Genomic DNA, 25,009 nt, shown 5'->3' with positions numbered 1-25,009 from the left:
TCTAATTTTAAACAGAGAAGGCATGATCTCTTTTCTGGGTGATAAAATGTGATGCAAAGAATGTAGTTTCCTTTTTTTTTTTTTCCAAGCAGTGCTTGGAAAGTGTTGGAAGGCACTGATTAATAACATAAAGTTGTGTTGTGTCAGACCAAAGGTCCTTCCAAATCCTGTACCTTAGCTCTGAGACTGACCAAGAGCAGGGAAGAGAACTGAGAAAACACTTCCTTGGTACACTCCTCTTGACTTTGGCAAGCTGCACTTCAGAAAATTCCTGAGCCACAGACGACTATCTTCATGCAACTGCCATTGTTTGCCTTTTTCTTCTGTTAATTCATCATTTTTAACTCATAACATCCATGGTGATAGGTCATATAGTTTAAATACACGTTTGCCGAAGAGATCTTTAGTCAGATTAAAATCTGTACCCTGATAATTTAATTTGATACCCCTAAACCTAAACACTGTATGAGAAAAGACCACGAACAATCTTTCCCTACTCTTGCTCTCTATGCCCTCCCTCACTGAAATGAAAAAAAAAAAAATTATTGCTATATATCTTTGAACTACAGAGCACTAGCCTGACGTCAACAGATGACAGCCTCACATTTCAAAAACTAGTATAAAACCCCCAGTATTTTACTTTTAATCATTATTTATTATTTTTAATAATTTTCAGTGTATTCAATGTGTTCCTGACTTGTTTCCATGACAACTGAAGACATAGGCACATGTAAAAGTGTATGAAATAATGTAATACAATAAAGACCTCAGTTTCATGAATTATGAAACTCAACACTGCACTTTAGGTCTTGTCTTATGTGGGCAGTGCATGTAGAAAAACAGAGGAAAAAAACCAGTGGTTTACATCTTGTGAACATGTGCATTTCTCAAAAGGAAAAAAAGTACTTCCTAACAGTTGTTTCCTTTTTTGCTTCAACTCTTTCCGTCGTTCCTTAGTTAAATACCTTGTGTTTTTAAGAAAGACAGAAAAGCCTCCCTGTGCGGAGGTAGGTCTTAACTAGCCATACCTCAGGCTACTAGAATTGAGAAATACAGGAATTGTTATTCACGCTATATTTTGAATCAAAGATTCTGTAAAGCAGGTGATACATTATTTTCTGTTGTGTAGCTCTCCTGTGTGCTGTTTGACCTAAAAAAGGGAATCTCTCACAGGGCTATAAATAATGCATCACAGTCATTAAATATTGATCTGATTTATACCATTCACAGCTGCACAATTAGGTTAGCTTTTTAAAAATACCTTCTTCTATACTACCCATAATAGGACAGTGTTTACATATTCTCTTTGGAAACTATATTAGCTAAATTTAAAGGTGATGTGTGTTTGTGGGACTGCTTGCTAAGTCACAAGGCTTGTTCATTACAGTCTCAGAAGTCAGTAACTCTTGCTAAAAATACTCTGTTCTGGACACAATTCTGCATTCTTTACTCACGTATCTTGGCTTTCTAGATTTGTCAAAAAGACACCTATTTTTAGGCTTGGAGAGCCTGTATTTCAATAGTGCACTACAGGACAATGCTATAGGATAGCATCAATCTTAGATTAATCAGACCTTGCTAGTCTTCCATTTTCTATTCCAGTAATACAAATGCTTATAGCTAAACAGTAGTGCTAGTACACAATGGAAATAATGGAATTGTCTTTTAAGCCTAAAAGATGAGAGAATTGAGTTGCCATAGCTTTTAAAAATCATACTTATTTCTAACTTCTTAAAAAAATAAAATGAATATTGATATGGGCATGATTCATTGCTGCATTACTTTAGCTTATCCTGCCAAAATTCAGTTTGAATTTAGTGTAGTTATGTAGATGCAAGTGAGGAGAAGCATTATGATAAACCAGGCTCAAGACTTAAGACATTTTCAGATATGCAAGAAATGTTTGCACTTGAGGTGAATTTTGGTTTACATGCAAATGCCACAAAAAGTAAAGTTTAATTTTTCTCCCTGCATCTACAGTCATGGTATCAGAAATCTACCTACCACAGTAATGAAGCACGTATCAGAAAACCTAAAAAATATTATGCAGTTTACATGAATTTAGCAGTTTATCTGATTTAAATATTTTTATTTTTTTTAAGCCATCGGAATTTAAATCTAAAAAAATATATCAGAGTTGAAAAATACTTAGTAGCAAATAAATATAAAATAATCTGGCAATGGAGAGTCTACAAACAATACTTACTATAAGTTGTATGTCTTCGTTGCTTTTGTTTTAATCCTATAAATAATTCACAGAACTCACATCATCTTTCTTAGAACCTGGAAGTACAGCGTATATCCCAAATAGAGGAGTAATGGTAGATACCCCGTGATTAATTCTGATTAATAATTAATTCTGATTCAACTGCCTGTTATTGAAACTCTATCAATTAAGCTTCCATATGTTTCCCCCCATCATAAACCCTACACATTTTCAGGAAAAAGGACCCATTTTACACTGCATGACAACTCAAGTTTTCACTTAACCTACATTTTAAACTGGCATAGAAAGAGGACTGGATCTTAAATTTTAACTTTTTTCAGGGATTTCTGTCAGAAAATGCTATTCAAAAGACTGACTTGCCATGAATAAATAGATGGAAGGTGGCAGAGGTAACATCACTACGCAATTTTACAAATACCAAACAAAGCTGAAGACAGCAACATCCTGCTGAAATCAATGGCAAACCTCCCATTACCTTCCCCAAGGCCAGATTACCACCTACAGAGACCAAGGGATTTGCTCAGGGTCTGAATCCAGATCTCAGCAGTTCAATTTGTGTCTACCTGGAGGGATAAGCCCCCTCTCATTGCTAAAACAAGCTCACTGGGTTAAAGGTGTGAATTTTCCATTCCCACTTCCCCTGGGTGCAGGCAGCAGGCTGCGTGGGTGGCTCCATCCAGGTCAGCAGTTGCACCTGCCTACACTGTATTTGAGGCTCACACTGGTCCTGCTTGCGCTGGCTTCCTGAGAAATGTGTGCCTGCTAGCTAAGTGCTAATGAATCCCCAAAGCTTTAATGCAAATAATGAAAAGGATGGGTGACACATATATTTACAGTAATGATTCATAGAAATGAACTCTCTTCTGAGTAAAAACCCCCATCCATTCATTAATAGAACAATTTCTAATCTTATAAGCATTTTTAAACTTGGTTTTCAGATTTTTATTAGTGAATGCTGTATTCTAGTAACACCAGAAGTGGAATCCCTTCAGCAATGTGCAAAACCCCCATTCAATGTGAATCTATGTTGCTGCTTTGTTTTTAGACATGTTGTAGAAATCAGATATGAAATAGGTCAATTTCACGACATGGTCCATTATCATACACTTATGTTTCTTTGTTTGATACTGTGAACTTCCCTCTGCATTTTCAGCTCCACAACCAGTGGTCCTCTGCACTTTTTCCCACCCTAGCATCTGGAGAAAGGCATTCATTTCTTAAGGGTTTCTTATTAAGGTGGTGGGTTTTGTAGTTTCATTAATTCTTAGACAGGATAAATAGCAACTGAAATAAATATTATTTATTTTACAGAACCTGCTCACAATGATTACGTTTAATTCTAAAGAAGATACTAGGGACATTTGTGAATTCATCCAGTAACAGTAGGAAATTATTGACAAAATTTCAAGTAAAAAATCAACTTTTACTCATCTTGCTAGGCCTTCTACACTGCAATAAAATTAATTTACTAGTAAAAGCCAGAGGAAAAATAAGCTTCAAGTACACTGGCAATTTTTCACTTTGTATCAAAATACTATTGAGATTTTAGGCAAATAAAAATTAAAGGTAAAGCATTTTATTAAGACTATAAAGAAATAAAGATGACAAAGATGGAAATAAACGACTTGAACTAGGAGGAAGAATATATAATTATTTCCAAGCTGCTGAGGTCCAGTTACAGTACGTTTGGGGTAGTACATTGAAAAATTGTTAACTCAAATGTATTGTCACTCCAAAGTCATTAATTACTGTTAGGGCCCATGTCAGTCAAGGGCCAGCAGTGAACTACCAGCGTTACTCTCATTTAGATGTTTCTATCATGTGTGTTTGTTACTGTTCTGACTGAACCAGAACATTAGATAAATCATAACAGACATTTCCTCTGACATCTGCCAATAAATCACCAGAGGGAGAGAGGAGTTTTAGCCCCAAACACCCCCAGAGGGAGGAATTGTTTATTAGCCAGTCAAGTCTAGAAGATGACCCTAATATAACAAAGGGCTTATGCAAAATATAACAGTATAACGAACAGAGAAAAGAGCAATGATTTCAGGGTAGGATGCCCCTAGAGACCCTGACAGGGAGACTGCTGCCAGAGCTCTGCACGGGGGAGATGGGAGCAATTTCATCCCACAGATGGATGGCCTTCTCTGGGGATGAGCTCTCTGTTGAAGGCCCACAAGACATGCTGCTCCGCTCTGGGTTTTTGTTGATATGTTTTGTTCAAAACCAATGGTGTAAAGCATTAACAAATAGTACCTGGCACTCATTTTGTCAGGAATTGAAAGCGAGACAACTGGATATAGGAAAGGGAAAATTTTTTCTGAAAAAAATACCTCAGCTTACTTTAAGTATAGTTTGGTTATATTTCTCATTTTTTTAATCTATGTGCTTTATAAAAATGTATTTATGTGGGTTATTAATGAATAAATGCTTTTTCACTTCCCTTTACCTTATCATTAACCATTAAATGGATAGATATATGCTGTCAAGGTAAATGGATAATGACATTTCTTACCTGGAGACTGACAAATCTATTAATGAAGACACCTGGGAAAACAAGTAGAATAGCTCCTCATCACACTAGTATCTAAGTCCAAAGAGTAACATAGCAGGCTTTTATTTCAGCTACACAGACCATCAGAGAATTGTCTTTCAATGGCTGACAGCAACCAAGGAGTCTGGCCCTCTGGTATGTAGAAAGATAGTGGTTGAATCCTGACAGTCACAGCAGCTGTATTACAGATGCTTACTCTAAGGCAAACCAAAATACACATACATATAAAAAAAATATTAATATTTATGGCCCTTTATCCCTTTCTTTTCCCTCTCTCTCACACAGTGTTCAACATTCTTTTTGCCAGACATAAAATACAACTTATTAGGCACACAAAAGTATATTCTGCTGGCTGCAGTGTTGGAACAATCTTCCAGCATGTTTGATTCCAGCAGTAGTTCAGTAATCTAATCTTCAGTTTACAAAAGGGTGGGTAACTGCACCAGTAACTACCATGGAGGGAGAATATTATACCCTTATCGCCAGGTATCAATACAGAGTTCTAAGGCACAGACATTGTTCAGGAAATAATCTAAAAACCAAGTAACTAAACAGCAATAGCTGCCCTTCTTCAGTCCAGGTAACTCATCAGCATCTGTTCTGCTAGATCACCCATGGCTACCCCCTTCCACTACAACCATCCTCATGACACAGAGAGCAGCAAGTCGGCCAAGTATCAAAATAACCATCAAACAGCTATTTTTCAGCCAGATGGGTGCCAGGGAGCCACAGCAGGCAATGCCAGCAGTGCAGGGTCACAATAGCCCAGATTTCTTTCCCAGAGACCTCGCCACAATGTCCGATGCACTTTGTGTACAGGAAACCAACACCGACAGCCACCATGAGAGCCTTCCAGACAGCTACAACGCTGACTCCTCATAACCAAGGAAAGTGCCACCAAGTTTCCCTAGTGCTTCCTCAAGCAGAAAAAGACAAACAAAGCCTACCACAAAACCAGCTCTGGAGTGCTGGCAGTGATGAAAGAGCAAGGTCACCATTCCCCCTCATCTCTACTGCTAGGCAAGGCAGGATTCAGTGAGAGAACACATAACTATTTGTCCCTAGCAATGCTATACGTTCAGCACACATCACTTTACAGTTCTGCCCAGGGCACTTACAGAAGTTAGAAGAGGATTTCTCACCTTCAGGTCCAGTCTTCTGAGCCTGTGCACAATCTTGATAGTGAATGCTTTCCTTTTTTAGCAAACACAGGATAACTTCCACACTGTAAGCATGTAAAGTCTCCAGCTCCTCTTGTTTTCTCTAGCTTCTTCCTCACCTCTCACTGTGGTATGACTTCCCTATGGTGGTTCTTGCTGAGGAGGCTACCAAACCCATATTGACATGCTGTTCCAGCAGCTGGTGCTGGGACAATGGTATTTTTCTGCTGTGCACCCATCACTGCAGCTCCTTATCCTTTAAGAGATTTTTTTTCCACCTTCCCTGCCTAACAGCCTAACACGTAATACATCCTTCATAAACCATTGTTAAGATTTTCTGCTTTTGATGTAAAACTTTTCTCTCAGATAATCTGCATCCTTTTTAATTTACTGTTATATTTTCAGAAATAACTAAAAACTTAAATCCTTACCTTGAATTTATCAACTTCTGCCTTCGAACATGTTGCATGATAAGATAACACCTGCCCCAGAACAAAAGATAAAAAAACATTTTTGTAGACTTGACAAGTAAAAATAATAGGGCTCTGTACTGCTGTCTAATTGGTGATGTTTAAAACAAATTTAGTTAATATTTATGCATGGTAATTCAGTTCTGAATGTCAGCATATAATAACTAATTGCAGGTTATCAGGTATACATTTGGCATTTATGTTTCAGGGAATTTTATAGGGAATCATGGACAGTAAGTGATTTAATATTATAAGCATTCCTACATTGTTCTCTCCTGGAGTTCTACAATTAAAAAGAGAAAGAATTTAATGTAAAAATAACAGTAGATTTACAGGCTTTAAATAATGCCTTTTGCTATACTGTAAAGCTTTAACGCCTTTGCTAGTGGCACATCACTGCATGCAAATTAGCACCTCTATGCTATACCTGACATTCTCTGCAATATCGTTCTGGAGACAAAAGCATCTAATGAAATGCACAAAGTACTGCACATCTCTTATTACTTATAAGTATGCATACATTTACATGGAATACATTATATCCTTATGTGACAATACTAACATTCAACAAGCACTCCAGAAGGTGCAAGAGCCTGCGTTCTGGACCCACCGAGGTCTGACTGCGTGAGATGAGGTGCTGGTCCATGAGGAAGCTCACAGAGCCAGAGCACTCCTAGCAAGGACAGGTCCCCCCCACCACACAGCAACACCCGATCTGATTATGTACTAAAGCTTTGATATATATTTCTTATTTTGAAATTGTTTTCATCTATGAATGTCTCTGTTACTCATACAAATACCTAAACTCTATCTCAAATGCCCTTGGCTTGCAATACGTTGTGGCAGTAAGTCCCAAGATGTATTTATTCATATCAGTTTTAGAGATGTCATCTTTTACAGTAACAGAAAATCATTCCTGCACTATGAAAGAATAAATAACAAACACCAATTCACTTGTTCTGTCCTACGTTTTACTTTCAATAACTATACATCATGTCCTTCCTCAAAGAGTATCTATTTTTCTGTCCAACCATACTGTAGCTTCTCTCAGATATCTGTAAGATTAGTAAAATTATGTCTCCTGCTATGACAGATTACACTTAATACCAATATTCTCGTCAAGTTTCTCTTTTATCTGCATTCATTATATTCCTCTAGATTTTTACAGTCTTCCTTAATATTGATTATTCTAATCTTCGAATCATTAGCAAATTTTGCATCCTTAATATATAAATTAGCCTGGTTTTGAACCATACGTCATCCTACTGTCAACCTTTCCCCATCAATTGCTGACATTTTGGTCTTCTGTTTATTAGTCAATCTTATGAGAATTCTATATGAAAAACAGTATATCTGGATCTTATTATGGTATAAATCAAATTGATTTATTTTACATTTGATATCAATGTCATTTTCAAACGCCACTCATTGCCACCCTAGCTAAATACACAAATACTAATTAAGTGTTCTACTACTGAAAAATGGATTCACAGTCCTTCAGCATATACCATTCTTTTGTTCAGCACTTTTCTAATGTATCTTCAATCACTTTACACAAATATTATCATGAGTTGTTGCTCATTTATAGAAAGAATTACTCTTCACTGAAGCATAGTGGCCATTTATCAAACCTATAATCTGCATTCAAGCTATATAGCTATTAGCCTTTGTTAGATAAAAGAAGGAAGCTGTATTTTAAACTAAGAAACTTAAACTTCCTTGATTTCAGTGGTAAATAAACTTCTATGTTAACTTTCATTCTTCTGTATCTGAGTGTGATATCTGGCACTGCTTGTTTTTCTTGCTAGGAGGAGTAATATTATACAAATATCTGGGGGATATGAGGGTTTATAGTAATTCATGACTATGATATATAAAGAATAAGGAATCTTGCAGGAGGTCTTTTCCTCCTAAGTGAATACATATAGAGGAATAACAAAAAAAAAAAAGCACCGCTTATGCTTAGAATGTTTTCTAACACAAACAGTCCTATTGACTTCAAAAACATGTTACAGGATAGATCCCTGATATATAGGTAACTATATCCAACCCTAAAGCAAAGAGAAAAATAATTATGTCCCTTTCATAGCAATCCAGTTTGATTTTTGGTTTATTAGAGAGAAATTCACATCTCAACCAGGTCAACACTATTTTTGTAGTTCTTACTGTAATGGTGGGTATTGCATAAGTTCAAAGGAGTTACACAGGTAAAGGGTGCACGCACCAGGGATAGCTAGATGATTTTCTTCTCTTGTCACATGTGAATTTTAAAACAATACTGAAATCTGAGCAACATAAAACATTCCTCCAGTGAAAGGGTAAAGATTAATCAGTCTTGTATAATGTTTTTTGCAAGATCTTAAATTTCATTCAAATCGTTCTTAATTATTGTTTTAGTAGGAATAATAAAGATTTGTAAGGCTATCCTCAAAACTCCAAGCTTTGTTCTCACCAAGATTATTTTTAATGTGATCATGTTCAAAATCTCCAGAATATAATAGAGAATATAGTGCTTTGCTGTTAAATCGGCTTAATGAAGTTTAAATAATCATAATTTTTTGAAACATTCTGCCTTTTAGAGTTTGTTGTACAGCAGGTGGTAGACTTCAGTCTTTGTGAATGGGGCATGGGGGAACAGAAACAGGAAAAGAAATTGCTACAAAGGCAACAGACAAAAAAAGAGAAAGCTTTGCATCCATTTAGCCGGTCTGTATGCATCTTATAGAAAGATGAAATAGGTTGGCATGCCAGGACCTTGCATTATGTATTGGCCTTGAACCACAGCAGAGCTCTTAGTGAGCTGCCAGCCATCCTGCTTTGACTTTATTCCAGCAAGACACGTATCTGAGAAGGGTTCAGCAGATGTTGCTTTTGATACTAAAAAGCCCTATGATGATCGCTTTTTTCAAATTTTTCCTGCTCACAGTATGTTTTACTTACACTTTACAATAGTATATAAACAACAATAAGCTGTTTAAAGTACCAAATTCAAAGGAATTCTCAGTTACTGATGGACAAGAAAATACATGTAATGTCTAGATTAATTCCTACACTTACACCTGTAAGAAACTAGATTCACCATCATCACTGTCCCCACTTCCAATGTAAATAACATAGGCATCAAGTGAGATATCCAGGTTCAAAATCACTTAAGCTGTGCATGAGCTCCGCAGCTAAGCACAGCCTGAGAAAGTTTCCCTTCAGCATTATCTTAGTAAGACAACACACTAAGGTGCAGAGAATATCTATATCTAGATATAGAAAATGATGCTAACTACAATAAACTCAGAAGCAGGAGGTTTCTTTACATGTGATGGTTATGAGCAAGAAGAGGTTTCATTAAGATGTATACATACGTCAAGAGCCACAGACTGTTTTGCCCAGGATTTCTTCACTTGGTCATACATAATGGTGTTGTTGATGCCCAGGCCACAGAAAATAACAAAAGCCTAGAAGTAAAAAGAGAAAAAAGAAAAGAAAGTAAATTATAAGTCAATTGTAACACAAACATAAAGATGAATGCTGGCTTAATCATGAAAAGGAATTGCATGGAAATATTAGGAATAATCATGCTTAGGCGGGTTATCTTGAAAATGTAGCTTAGTCACTGGCCTCAACAAGATGAGAAAGATCAGATGCAATAAGCTTGTTTTAATTAGGATGCAAACTTATTAAGCGAGAAGTTCTGAGAATTAATGTCAAACCACAAACACAGACAACATATTCTTTCCTCCTCCCTAGAGTAGCATTTCCTCCTCCCTGAAGCAGCATTACCCAAAAATACCAAATCCTGCTGAAAAAGTATGTTATTGCTACAAAATTGAATGCCTCTTACTTCAAACAGTCGCTGGTCGGCATCGTCAAAGGGTTTCCCATCAAGCCTGTTCAACACTTGAGCCACCCCTTTAGAAAGAGTTAATATGAATTATAATCTTAATTTATTAATTCACAATGCAGAATATTTCATTCATTGGTAACATTTAAAATACATCTTTCAAACTGAAAAGCAAAATTGCAAATATTTATTCTGAAAATCATTAAACAAACATAAACATGAAAGTCTGGTTGTTCTGATACCAGGACTCAGTTTATTACTTTCAACGATTATTCTTTACCCTTCAAGTATAATACTGCAAATCTAGAAGTTGCAATGGTTTTCACAAAAGGTTTAAGATCTTTTTGGGAAAGAACCTGAGCACTTTGCTAATAGCAATCATATAAGTTGTCCTAGCAATGTGCATTTTTTTAATAGAGTTTAATCAATCAGTATGTTCATTCCTATAATCTTTGTTGGTTTACAATCACCTGGATATGTAAGTCCTTTCTTTCCTCATGACTGGTACATAAATTTACCAAACAAATTGAAAAAAAAAGTGATTGCCTTAAACCACTTGAGGTGTTCAAAGCTCTTGGCTCTAGCTGAACTGAGTCTTACTACAACAAACTATTTCTATTTCATTTAGCTACAATACGCTTTTAGAAAAATAGCGTAAGAGCTAAAAGCAGTCAAGGGTTCAGTTTCTTTCTACTTCTTCAAGGTAACATGAATTCACAACAAACAGTGAGCCACATTTTTAATACTCAATTCTGACATCATCTCTGCTGAATTAGTTCAAAGATCCTGATCCTGCATGGCACCAAGGGCTTCAGCAATGCACTACTGATCTCAGCTCTCATTGACAGCTACAACACACAGGGATCCAAGTCTGGCCTTTCCAGTTTAAATTGCTATTGCTTCAACTTGAATTCTTCTGTAGAAATTAACAAAGGAATCTGACACTGTTATTGACAAATGGCACTCCTTTGTGGAAAAGCAGGTAATAATGCTGGGCCAACTATCATAGCTGGGAAGCATCCTATCAAACAAGCAATAAAACCCTGTCATGTCCTGATCCAGCACACACCACGGGTACTGGCAACTCTGACAGCTGCTGTAGCCTCCCTGCTAAGTCTTCCCTGACTGTGCAGTTCATCGTTAAAGAGGGCAATGACCACTTTGCTTGAATGCAGAAACAGTTGCTTGAGTTGTGTACAAAAAAGGGAGACCCAAGAAAAGTATCAAAGCATACCGAACATTTTTCACTAATATTATTATAATTTCTATTTTTATCTCATTAGTCTTCAAGTTCCAATACAATAAATAAATACGTCACAATAGGAAAGTTAAAAAAGTCCATACAGTATCCAAGTCAAAACATTCCTTCTTGGATACTTAGCATGCATCCTAGCTTACTTCTTAACAATATTCAGCTGGGAAAAAGAAGAAAAAGGAGCATAGAATTAAAAAGACAGAACTAAATTTACTTTAGCACAAAAAATGATGCAGCTATGAGGAAGGTCTTACCAATTATTTGGTGGTTGCTATTCCATATAGGAACACACAGAACAGACCTTATGTGAAAGCCAGAAATCTGGTCAGCCTAAAACACAGAAATGAGAACTTCCATTAGTAGTAGGGACCATTTGCACCCTTTTACATTCTAGTAATAGAAAAGTCAAGGAGTAAGTTTACATTTACAAATATCATTCCATATGGATCAGCTCTCACTCAGAAAATATTTCTGCTGAAACCTCATTCATAGTAAGAGTAACCAAAAGTCATAAGGATTACCCTAAAAAATTGCCAGAGAAAATACAAACATCACCATCTTCGCCAGAGAAAGCTTACACTTTTGACTTTGATTTGGAATTAAAGACAAACGGTAATGGAGGCAATGCTCACACAATTCCTGGATTACTTACACTGGTAGATTAGTAGGGCAAACCTCTGCTGAGTAAGGGTGCCTTAGACATACTCTTCCCAACTGCCAAACTGAAATTTGATTTAGCAAAGCAGCTGTAAAATGAGGCTTACAGGAAATATGCATTTTCAGAAGAAAGATGAGAGTAAGTAGGGAATTGTGCAGAAATGCAAGCTAGGAAGAAGTGGAAGGATGGGGTCAAAACCAAGACTTGAGATTTTCTGTGTAGGTTTAGTTGGTCCCATAGCTCTGAAGAGAACATTCTGCCCCATTTACTGTTTTCTATCTAATGTAGTATAAAACTTTGCAATTTATTGTAAGTGTCACTGATTCTCTTTTTTCTACGGTTAATTAGCTTTATTCTTTAAGGTCACTGCTGCAAAATCTGAAGAAAAAAAAGTATTTTTTCAAAAGAGATTAGAGCAAGAGAGTGGGATGAGCCCACTCACAAGAGATCAGGAGATGTTCTCCTATGAAAATGTTAATGCTACAGGCAATCTGTAATAGAAGTAAAAGACCAGCAGTAATTCATCAACTGGAGGCAAGATGTGGTCGCTGTGAACTCCTAGCTAGCAAAAGATATAATTCAGGTTTTAACTGGAGTGCTGCTTATTTGTACATACACAGAACTCATCACCGAAATCAGCGTGGACTGCCACCTAAAATCCATGGGAGTGGGGAAATAACTTCCTCAGACGTGTCTTAAAATGAACTCTAAAGTGAAAATACTTTGGCATTAAATTGTTGGTGAATGAGTTGAAAATAGAGTGTCAACATTTGAAAATGGCGATTAGTATTCTGGGAGCAGAAAGAGGGTGTTTTTAACAGAAACAAAGAACAGAATATCTGTTCATAACTGCAAATGTATGTTTGATTTTATCTAAATTATACGGGATAATATGTTCCTCTCACTACACTTGACTATAGAAATAACTGATTGTGACAACTTAATTTAAGAATTAAATTTTCATAGGCAACCAGCAACAGAAGAGAATTACTGCCCTTTGTATTAAGTGCTTTCTTTTTCTCTATACAAATTGGGCAGTGGCTCTAACTTGGAAAGGACTAATGTGAAAGGAATAAGAGATAGCTGAATTATTCAGGACATAATATATTAAAAGTGCAACTGCAAACATATCAAGGATTGGCATGATTTATTTTACCATATCTCTTTGGCAAGAAATAGACCCCAGGCATTAATTGTACTTTTTGAATTTTGGAACAAATTCATATCAACACAGTTTTCTTGTATACTTTTACAGCAGGTCCCTTTTATTTTTCTTGTTTTGACAGGTTCTGCTGGTTTGAGAGATAATCCCTTTAATGATACACGGGATAAAACTGGAACCAAGCAAAACTCCCAAGATGAAACACTTCCAAGCACACTTACTGTAGTAATACAGTTTAGCAAACTTGCTGACCACTGATGAATGTGCTGCCCAATTGCTGGCCAAGTCCCCACAGTAATACTGTTTCACTGGATAGAATTCAGTGAAGATTTTGTCCTTCCATATGCCTCTAGTATTTATTAGGTGTTAAGTATATATTTTTGTCTGTATCAACACCTTCCTAACTGAGGCAGGAATGAATACCTTAGGATACACAAACAACTTTTGTTAGGAGTGATATATGTATCCTGGAGAAATAACTAATCCAGTGTGTGTATTTTATTTGTGCAAATTAAAAGGTTAGTTGGCTAAGTTAGATCACAAACAACATTTGCCTCTCTAGGTTCTGTTTACACTCTGTGTATGTACAGTCCCAGTCACTCCAACAGCTAACAGCAATGGTGCTGCTAACACTGAACATCAACAGTGGAATTTTCAGCAATAAAAATTAGCTTGCATACACTCAAAGCACTTGATAGGGGAAGGTAGCACTTATAAATAGAGAAAAATGAAACAAGGACAGACTAAGACTGCCTAAAGTCATACACTAATTCAGTGACCTGTGTTTACTGTATAAAGCCATGTGAATACCAGCAGACCAGAAAGAGGACATACTAGATAGAAAAAATAATGCAAAATAAATACTCACATGTTTTACAGCCACTTGGATATAACGATAAAATTGTGTTGTATTAGTTGCAATGCCAAAAATATGATGTATATTTACATTTCTAAAAATCTCTTACTTCAGCATCAAAGCGAGGATCCTGATAAGCATCACTGATGTTCACTGGGAGACCCGTGGAAGCTACGAGTTCAGCAATGCTATTATTTATTAGCCAGTCAGAATAAGATGTTGATTTCTCCACATTGTCTTTGAAACTATCAAAAGGCATAGCAAGGGAAGAAAAGGACACAGTCAATGTTGCTTGGAAGTCCAGCATGTGTTACAGGCATATTCACAGGAATAGCAGAACCATTCACAGTTATTAATGCTAACTAAGCATTACCTATGGAACAATAATTTGGTATTTATTGAAATAATACACCAAAAATTTTCACCTTTACACAATTCTTTCTATTAAAAATAGCATGGCTCTCCCAAGTAAAGTAAATACAGCACTGAATAATGAAATGTATTTACATGTGAATCAAGAATGTGAATATGTTTCAAGTTTCCATGGGATACTCATCAAAAGCAATTCTAAATAATATATTCTGTAGAGCTACCTAAAAGTACATACTTTTAAGATTTTAATTTTTCAAATTAGTCTAAGAATTTGAGGTATTTTTAATTCATGCTTCCAATAATTTTCCTGTCAAAGGAAATGCCTTTCTTTTTTTTGTCTGAAATGCCAGACCTGAATGGCTGAAGAAGCGATCATGAATTAAGTCTGCAAATCAGTAAAGCAAGTGTGTTGCAGCAGGTGGATCCACGTAGGCATACAATACGTGAAGGTTTGGGGTTTTTTTGCCCTGGCTAAGCTTCTGCCACAACTACGGAGGGGCTAGAGATCTGTGAGTAAATGAGCTTAAGACACTAGAATTATGGGTTCAACTCACCACACTCCACCACAGCTTCTCCAGAAAACTCACAGACCTTAAAGTCCTCACCTTATACCTCATCTAATCAGCAGGAAAGTTCTCATTGACTTATTGAAGAACAGGTTTTGACACTGGTGAGGTGTAGCTATTCATGTGTGAATAAACAAATGCATTTTGTCTTAGTTTTGAAAATAAAACAGATCAATTTTCAAGACCTGAGAAATATCACCTAGAAAAAAGTGCCTCTGAGCAGCCATGGAGAAGACTACAATAGCTTGAAGCTTCAAAGTAATGCACATGAATGAAAGAAGGATGAACAGTAAAATGCTTGAATGACTCAAAGTGAAAAGATTGATTTTTGTCAGCTGCATTGATTTTCTGGAGACTAATTCAACTAAGTCACTCATTTGAAAGAAAACTCAATATTCTTAAAATACAATAAAGATAGATGATTATAATAATAATGATTTACATAAATAAATTAAAGTGTATCAACTTTCATTTGGGATAAGGATTTTGAGTGACTGTAGTAAATGTTATGTGTATACTTTGACAGGAACCTTTACATAAATATAATGTTTTTTGAGCTAAGTAAAAAATTCATATTTATAATTTAAAATTTATTTCAGGACATCAATACTTGACAAGCAAAAACAAACTTTAAGGATAAGAATCTAATTTCAAATGCATAGCTCCCAGTTAACACCTTAAAAATCTGGATGATATTATCATTATAATGTAAGACATTTTAAATTGGGACTGCATTACGGCTGTCACACATTTTAAGCAGCAAATGAATTCAATTCAAAGAAAAAAGATATAATTCAAGAAGTTTAAAAGTATGTTCTGCTATGTTGTCTCCATTCCTAGCAAGTGCTTTACAACCGTGCTCTAGAAGAGAGGCACTCAACTTTCACTAGGAGGAAATATCAGTGATTAATTCTGATGCAAATCACAGCCAGCTGGCACTCTCTCCATCCTCAGCAGTTCAAACCCCTCAGAAGCTACTCTAAAAATCACAGCAACCATTTTTTCTGAGCTGTGGAAAGCCATGAGTCCTGCTGGACTGATGCAGGCAGCTGCATGTCACTATCTCCCTGTCTTGCCCAAGCACTAGCAGGATCGCTGCATGCCAGGCAGGAGAGTAAACCCAGCTCAAGAGCACTGAGTAGTGCTGCAGGCTCCCCTTACAAAGCTGCGTGTCTTCCTATCTTCCCCAAAGCCTCTCTGACAGGAATAGCAGCAATACAGTGGGGAAGTGGTACAGGCAAAATTGCAGGAACCTTCAGTCCTCTCTGAACAGTGACACGAACCCTTCCAGCTCCTAGGACTACAAGAGCAGAAAGATGCCTTAGGAAGCATAAAAATACTGCAGGGAATGGGGCGATACCCGAGTGCACATCATCACAGGGACAGCCACAGTGAAACAGCAGTAGCAGGGGTTTCAGCACTTTCTCGTTACCAGCCTAACCAGTGGGGAGCACAGCTGTTTTTTCCCACACAACCCACACTGGCTCAGGCAGCTGACCTCTCCTCTACCCCTGGTGCTCAGGATGCAGAAGTGTAATCCCAGCTACACCATCTGCCAAGATGACTTCTGTGTAGGAAAGACATAGCCCACAGTGCCTTCCCTCAGGCTCATCTTCATCCGGAATACATCAGAACTGAACTCTCAAGGCTTCTAAGATTTATGTACTCTTTTTTCAAAGGGAGAAAAAATTTAGGAGACTTAGCAAACCTGTACTTCAACAACAAAATGATTGGCAAATGAGAGCATCAGTGTGCCATTACGGATAATAAACAGACGATCATGGTGTGTGCTGGAAAAATGCAAACTGAACAGGTAATTCCAAGTATGGTCTTGCAAGGTGTTTCTTTACAACCAACAGCAAAGAAAAAAAGACAGAAATATTCATTATAATATTTAGGGACTAAACAGGTGAGCTTCTATTAGCCATATGGAAGAAGGGCAAAAGAAAAGCCAATTTCTTCTAAAACTGTGTGAGAAAGTATTTAGGACATTAAGAGTTATATTGTCCTTGGAGCTTCTCTCTTTTTCAGTTAAAACTTAGTACTGAACTGTTCTCAGCCTATAATCTCTTTGGATTTCCACTAAAATTTCAAAGAAATAATATTTATCTTCACTGGTGTAATGATGAAGAAACTCATCCTGCCATTTTTTTCCACATGAAACATGTCATGACTTTACATCAGTTACAGCTGCAGAATGTAGAATGAAAAGAGCAAAAACTTACTAGAAAAAAACGCTCAAATGTCAAGGGCTCACGGTGTTCTGTATCCTAAATAACCTTCATTTTCCCACTATAGAGCCAATAACTCAAGCTGTGCCTGTGCTAGATCCAAATGTGACATCACATCTGCCAGTCTAACCTTGGTCATTGTAACACCAACTTTACTCTCCACTGGATGAAAAATGAAAGAAAAAGCAATAAATCTTCCTATAAAGATGCACAGAAGCGTACCCTTACAAATCTTATAAAGACTAGCTACCAGGTTGCATGTGTTTATTCATGTCTCATACGGAAGTTAAAAGAATCTTGACGACTATATGCAGAGCAGGCTACTACAAATTGCTCTGTGGTAACATGCTAATATAACTATGGTAACAAGAAATGAGCCAGCTTGGTTATCTTGACACCACTCTACGTTGTTTTGACTAATCTGGCTACAGATCAAGTTTGAGAAAAACAGGAATAACAACCGCATCCCTTGATTCATACTCCTGTCCCTGAACAAAAGGAATGTATTTTCACCCATTTAATTGACCTAGGAAAGACCAACTGCTACTCTGAAGCTCTTTGTCAAAAGCAGTAACTTGTGATTCCCAGATGAATCAACAGATTATTTATTCATATTTAAACCTTCCTATTTTTTCCCACTTGTTTTCCATTTGTCTCACCATTCCCATCTCTAATCTAGTGGATAGGGCATGGAAGAGACCTAGCTTCTGCCTGTCTTTTTGCATGGCCCTGGACTCTGCGGTCAGCTTGCACATCTTAAAAATAACACTACTCATTTTTGTAATGCTATGAAATCAATCCATCAAAAGCATTAAGAATTACGACCTGTTGTAATCTGGAGTATAATGTGCACATTCACCTTAATTAAGTGGTAGCTTTTCACTACACTGCGGTTGAAGAAAGAAGGCAAGTTACCAAAAATATTTTTAAAATATGCTTAAAGGGCTTAAATATGGCAAAGCACTAAGTAATCTTCAAGTTTGCTAAGCTATGGGTGGCATGTTGGACAGAAATCTAGGTTTATCATTATGGCAGCCATTTGATATGGAAAATTTCAATTCAGAATCAGTATGAATTGATTTGCATAAAATGTGTATGATAATCATTGAGTTTGTTTGGTATGTAGGACGTTTTACATGAACTGTTACCAGTTGTACTGTCTTGTAGGAATTGCAGGAATCCCATATGGACAAAAAGCTTTTTCTATGACTACTTACAGTTAGCCTTTTATCAATGTTTAAATACAGATCCTACTAAGCAAAACATATACTTCTATTTTGACTGGACTCCAAACAAGAGTCACAGGAACATAATTTCTGGGAAAATACACATTCTCTGAGGTTTTTAGGCTTTCCAACTTGACAACAGAAGCAGAAAATTTTACTGGAAACTTTCCAACTCAACTGTAAGGAGTTTTTTTGTAAGAGATCAACAAACAACCTAAAATAATTTTGTAATTTTTACTTCAGTATTAACTATGCAAAAACCCCATGTGTCCTCCATGAGTTCAATAATAAAAAGTCATCAGTAATTTCTTCGTTTCTTCTCTGATACACTGATGCAATCTTAGCACATACATATATACAAACATACATATAAAAATATAGGCATGTATATTTATGCAAGCAAGTCCCCATTTGAAGCAAGCAGGAGTCTTGTCTGAGTAAAAACTGTAGGCTCACACTCTTCAATCATCTCTATCCGAAGTTCCATAAGAACAGAAAACTGTGATCAAGCAAATTTAAAACTATGTGAAAAAGAATCCATTACCATAGAAGACATGAGCACTAACCTGTTGTCAGTATCAGCACTGCATTTTGGAGATAACAACTCAAAGGATTTAGTAAATTTCACCACCTGTCACAAAAAAAGTAGCATAATTGTTATTAAGATGAATAAATATGTAAAAAACCAGTAACATAAGCTTCCTGTATTTAAAACATTTTTATCTAATGGTCTTAGAATAAAAATTCAATCTGTATTCCCCCAATTTCCTCCAAATTCATGTTCAAAATACATATTGTGCACAGTTCACTAACAAACAATACCAAATCAAATGATATCTTCAGATTCCTTTATGAAACTATTTTCTGCAACAATATATACCTCCCTTCAAAGGGCTCTGGAATATGAATTATGGAGGCTGATGCAAACTTCATTTTTCTAATATAGAAAAATAAAAAGAAAAATACATTTGCACTACTAATTCCAACCTATTTTCCTAGAACTTATGTGCCAACAGCACATAAGTGAAACATCTTAAGAGGGGCTAGTGTGATATAGAACACAGGTAATATTTCTGGATGCTAGTATGGGTCCCCATCTTCCACTTTGGTTCTGTATCATAAAAGCTTTTCGTACAATGCACAAATAACAGTATTTTTGACATGGCTTCACAATCAGTTACTCTATGGGGTTCTATTTTGATATATAGGTTAACCCTCCAAAATCCAGGGAAATGAGGAAAACAATTCTGCCACTTGTAAAAATGACCACATGGGTGGCAAGTTGCTATTCTCCTACTCCAAATTAACCTAAGATTTATGACTGTTTAGAGAAGTTTAGGCTTAACTGAATACCTTGGCTGTCCACATTTCAGATTTCACATTTCAGGTCTAGAGGAATAAGAACTCATTATCTGTGGTTTGGAAAAAAAACCCCTCCATCCTCAAAGGTAGAAACAGTACCAAGAGCAGAAGAATGAAGTGAAAAATGCCACCCACAGATTGCTACTAACACAATGTACTGTTCTGTGAAAAATAAAAATCATATTATACTTGCAAATATAGTGGCATTTCATAAGAATGTAGTAGAACTGTATCTTGTAATTATAAAATCAGTGTGGGGGGTCTAAAAAGAGAAAATAAACCAGAAACATTAAAATTCTGTAACAGAGAATATATAAACAAAATACAAACCTAGATCTTGTTTTTATGAAAGCTAGTGTAATTTAGGGCATACTCCACTGAAAGTATTTCATTTCTATCAGTTTAAATTAAATGAGAAACATATCTTTCCTCAAGGAAAGAAAATAATGGCTTTTTTCTGCCATACACACAAACTTGTGATTCTGTCTCTGATAATCATTTAGACTTGTCACAGCCCAGCAACAAATAATCAATTACAGGGTCAGTGAATCCAAAGATACTTGGATAGAAAAAAGAATGATATTACAAGCAACACTTTTATCCTTCAATTACTTCTCAAATCAGTAGAAAGGAGGACAGTTTGTGTTGAATAGCCTGAAAACACTGAAGAGATCTATCAAGCTAAAGGCAGCTGCTTTTTTACTACTAATAACAATACTGAAAAATGTTAAACATGTTTAAAAAGGCTCTCATATCCTATGAATGGCAGTATTACAAAGGCCGAGTGAAAGCACCTGTCAAAACTGTGCGTGAAATCCAGCTCTTGATAAATACTTTCATATAGCTTACATTCATCTGTTCACCTTAACAGAGCTCTGCAACAAAATCATTATTCCTTGGTCAAATGGACAAAGCAATTGCAAAAACCAAGCATACTTCAGTGATACTGAAAGTAAAATTTTCACTTCACCTGCTCAATGCAAAAGCTTCTTCCTATCACATGACCAAGTACGTGACTATCTAGACATTCTTACACAAATACGTCTCTTCCAATGGATTTTCTGTTACCTCAGGAGAAAATTACTAAGTCAAAATAACAAAAGGATTTACCTTTTCACAGCATTTTCATTATTAAGGAACTGTGACCAGCTATCGTTATTTATTTTGCAAAGTATTAAAGGAACTTATTAAAGATGTGCAAACATTGCTAGTCCCAAACTTATCCCTGCCAACAGCTAGAGTGAGTGGAAAACTTCCAGGAAGGAACAAATCCCATGAAGTAGTGGCCACCAAGAGTAGCTGAGAAGACTCCATGTTGTGGCTTCAGCCCTTACTGTCTTGCTATTCTTCCACATTAAAATACTGGATTTTACAAAAAAGCATTCATGAGTCAGGTTCAGAAGCTGACTCCTGTGAAGACACTGATTAGATTGCTGTAAAGCCCACTGAGCTCCTGAATACACAGGACGGTCAGCTAACAAAGTCCTGATGAGTTTATTTTTATCTGTTATTTCTGAAAGACCAGTAATCTGACTCAAGATATAACGTTACATACTAGAATAGAAATTACCTAAGTATTTGTGTGCTACAGTTAAACCATAATGACATGTGAAATTATGAACACTTTAGAAATACCAAGATGTCTGATAATTATTTATTTTAATGTATGTAGACAAGGTTAGTCCTAAAAATGACGATTAAAGATTTGGTTGATGATGCAACTGTTTCTGGTTCTGAAACTGCCTGCAAGCACCACCCATGTGATAAGTGATTAGGCTGAAAATGTGAGCTAGGTCATAAATTCCAGGTAAATGTAAATGAAGCTAAAGAAAGGAAGTTTCTTTCCTTCTCATGGCTATATAATGAAGGACAGGAACTGAGCAGATAAGTATCTGTTAACAAATCAGGTCATTTTTCTTTCTACGCAGACCACAGAAGCACCCTGCTTCTCAGTTAAGCTGTCCTAGCTGCTCTGTAGCAAGCATTAATTCCATCACACAGACAACTGAGAATCAAAGTGTATCCAGTTGTATCACACCTATGAAAAATACAGTTAGATCCATCAGCAACTTACAGACACCTCAGCCTTCAAATGACCAGAAGGAAACATAAATGTATCTTTTCAGTTTCCATTTGAAAAAGTGACTATACTGGTTTTGGCTAGGCTAGAGTTAATTTTCTTCATAGTAGCTTATACTGATTTAAAGTTCTGATGAAAACAGCGTTGATAACACAGGGATGTTTATATTACTGCTGAACAGTACCTACACAGTCTCAAGGCCTTCTGTTTCTTACTCTGCCACCCCAGTGAACAGATTGCAGGGTGCACAGTAGATTGGGAAGGGACACAGCCAGGACAGCTGACCCCAACTGACCAAAGGAATATCCCACATGACACCATGCTCAGCAATAAAAGCTAGGGGGAGGAAGAGGAAGGAGGGAGCTTTCAAAGTCAGGACATTTGTCTACCCAACTAACCATTACATGTGATGAAGCCCTGCCTTACTGGAAATGACAGAACACCTGCCTGCCAATAGGAAGTAGCACACAAATACCTTATTTTGCTTTGCTTGTGCACACAGCTTTTGCTTCATCTACTGAACTATCTTTATCTCAACCCACAAGTTTTCACACTTTTACTCTTGGTTCCCTTCCTCATCCCACTGGGGTGGGGAAACGAGTGAGTGGCTGTGCAGTGCTTAGCTGCCTACTGGGGCTAAACCACACAGTGGTGTTGATAAACGTTCAATCTGTACCTAACTTATACTTAAGAATAACATGCTGGAAGAATACTTGCTGTCCAGTACTTACATATGATAGGAAACAGCTTCATCACAGTAAAAGCCGCTGCTCTACCACTCAAATATTAGCCTTTCTACAGAATGTGCAGCCATACTTACTGGTGATTCGATATCTTCCAGAAGTAATACTGAGCACCGTTCACACTTCAGCAGAGTCTGGGCCCGATGCATTATTTTCTTGACAATTTTCTCTAGGTCAGTCTGTTCCTCAAAGAGATCATTCACTACTTCCAGTAAAGCCTGCATACAAGGACAGAAAATTCTTGTATTGGTTGTAGAATTAATTAATACATGGAGCACTGCAAAAGACACAATCTCTGGGATTGATTTTAATATGAGAAATCCATTGAAATCTTCATTCAAAGAAAGTTCTTAGTGATTATGGCAACAGAATTGGGGTGGGGGTATCTGAAGAAAGAAAGAAGTACTTCTTAGCTCACAACTGAGCACAATCCAACTCCTAGCAAACAATGGGAATCTTTCAAACTATTTCACTGTGGTCCAAAAATGAAACAATGGCTGTAATGGCACTCTCCAAGTATGTAGTATGGATTGAGTTACTCGATTTGCTATATTGAATTTGCTGGTGCATTTAAACTCCATTTTACTAATTTATTACCCATTTTGCATGTTCAAAGCTGGAAAGAAAAAAATCACATCAATACTTGCATATTCCAATAGCACTCTGATCCAGTCTTTACCACTAACAACATGTCTGTAAAATACAATGTTTTAAAATGAAGGGCTTCCTCTCTCGTTTCATCAGTGTCAAGAACATGTTCTTTCTTACCATGGGTCCAAAGAAGTGTGCTTTTTCCTTTATCCTGATTTAGGGCACCAACACTGAAGAACACATAGGTAAGCATATAAATGTTACTGGTCTCAGCTCTCCTAACCCAGTGGTCATCAGCAAGATGTTGGTCACAGGCACTGGAAGTTGCCACCACTGGTTCTAGTTTGATAAGGAAGGCAAATCATGGGCTTGTCCATCATGTGTTACTTGCCAACTAATTTCAACCATGAACTAGGCCAAGCTAAAGACCACCAACAGAAATGCAATTAAGTATGGGCCACCATGTAACTGCCAAATGACAATGATAATTGTTATGCTTTGGAAGGCTGAAGTGGCAACAAGAAACAGAGAATCTGTATATCTGATCCAATTTCCTGATGTGTCCAACCACCAGAATTTACCATATTCTAATGAAATGTCCCTAATACTCTTCTGCTGAATGCTTCCCCCAAAAGATTAAATGCCAACTCCTCAAATTAATGTTCTGTCTTTTTCTTCATAGCTGTGAAAAAAAAAGTCTGTCATTGTTCCCAGCAGGCTGTGAATCTGCAGCAAATTTTAAGTCTCTATGTTGTCAAACAATTGTTTGAAGATCAAAGAAAAAAAAAAAAAAGAAAAAAAAGTCTTTGGCAGAAAATATTTTTTCCCCAAGTCTCCTTTCCATCTCCATCCCAAAAACACAGTGGTCTGTAGTCAGACCTGGGCAGAAGACAAGCTCATATGCTTCTTGACCCTTAAATATATACACCATTAGAAAGGGCTATTGTTAGTTTTCAAAACCAAGTAAACTAAAGTTTAGTTAGCAGAAAGCATTAGCTTCTACACATGGGAAGGTCCAAAGTCCTGAATATACAAATGTCAGTGCTCAGTACACAGACCCCCCCCCCACTGTAGTTTCACCGGCTTGTAAAGCAAAAGCAGGTTCAACACTAGCAGTCTATTTCTATTGAAGCTCTGGAGCTGTGATCCATGGTAACAGAAGTATCATTTCCTGTCATTGCAGGAAAGGTAATTTTTTTTTTTTTTTAAAGCCAACAATTATCAAAACCACCTCAAAATTACCATTTTATTTCTTAAAAAAAAAACAACCTCTCTGAGAAGAAAATGACATTCAAGCTCCGCATTATTTTCACTTCTTTGGAGCCTCCTGTCCCAACTCATGCATGGCATCAGCAATCATGACTAATGTGAGTAATGTATCTATACAGACACATGCTGCCAAACCCCCTCATATACAGATTTTTTTCTTGCTTCCTTTACAAAGATATATCCACATTATTTGCACATGAATTGAATATTTCAAATTCAGGATGGCAAAGGTTTGATATTACTGGAGTTTTAAGAGAGTTTGAATCTCTGCCAAAGTAACACTCTCTCCTGCACTGCCTATGTCACAAACACAATTGTTTCAGCACTATGAAACAGGGAACTGACATCAGGAAACAACAGCCACCACCACGAGCGTATTTCCCTCCCAC

At 36.7% G+C, this 25,009-nt stretch overlaps 1 protein-coding gene across 1 annotated transcript in view; it reads right to left on the bottom strand.

Moving 5' to 3' along the window:
* Positions 1 to 25,009, bottom strand: part of PDE11A (phosphodiesterase 11A) — a 136,569-nt gene that overhangs the window by 57,521 nt on the left and 54,039 nt on the right. Inside the window, 7 exon segments of the mRNA XM_056349422.1 lie at positions 6,376 to 6,426; positions 9,771 to 9,863; positions 10,250 to 10,317; positions 11,759 to 11,834; positions 14,290 to 14,425; positions 19,142 to 19,206; positions 22,838 to 22,978. Of these exon segments, the coding sequence (XP_056205397.1) occupies positions 6,376 to 6,426; positions 9,771 to 9,863; positions 10,250 to 10,317; positions 11,759 to 11,834; positions 14,290 to 14,425; positions 19,142 to 19,206; positions 22,838 to 22,978 (630 nt within the window).

Source organism: Falco biarmicus, chromosome 8 (genome assembly GCF_023638135.1).
Source record: "Falco biarmicus isolate bFalBia1 chromosome 8, bFalBia1.pri, whole genome shotgun sequence".
In the NCBI taxonomy this organism is placed as follows: Eukaryota; Metazoa; Chordata; class Aves; order Falconiformes; family Falconidae; genus Falco; species Falco biarmicus.
This window is presented reverse-complemented; position numbering and strand designations above follow the sequence as displayed.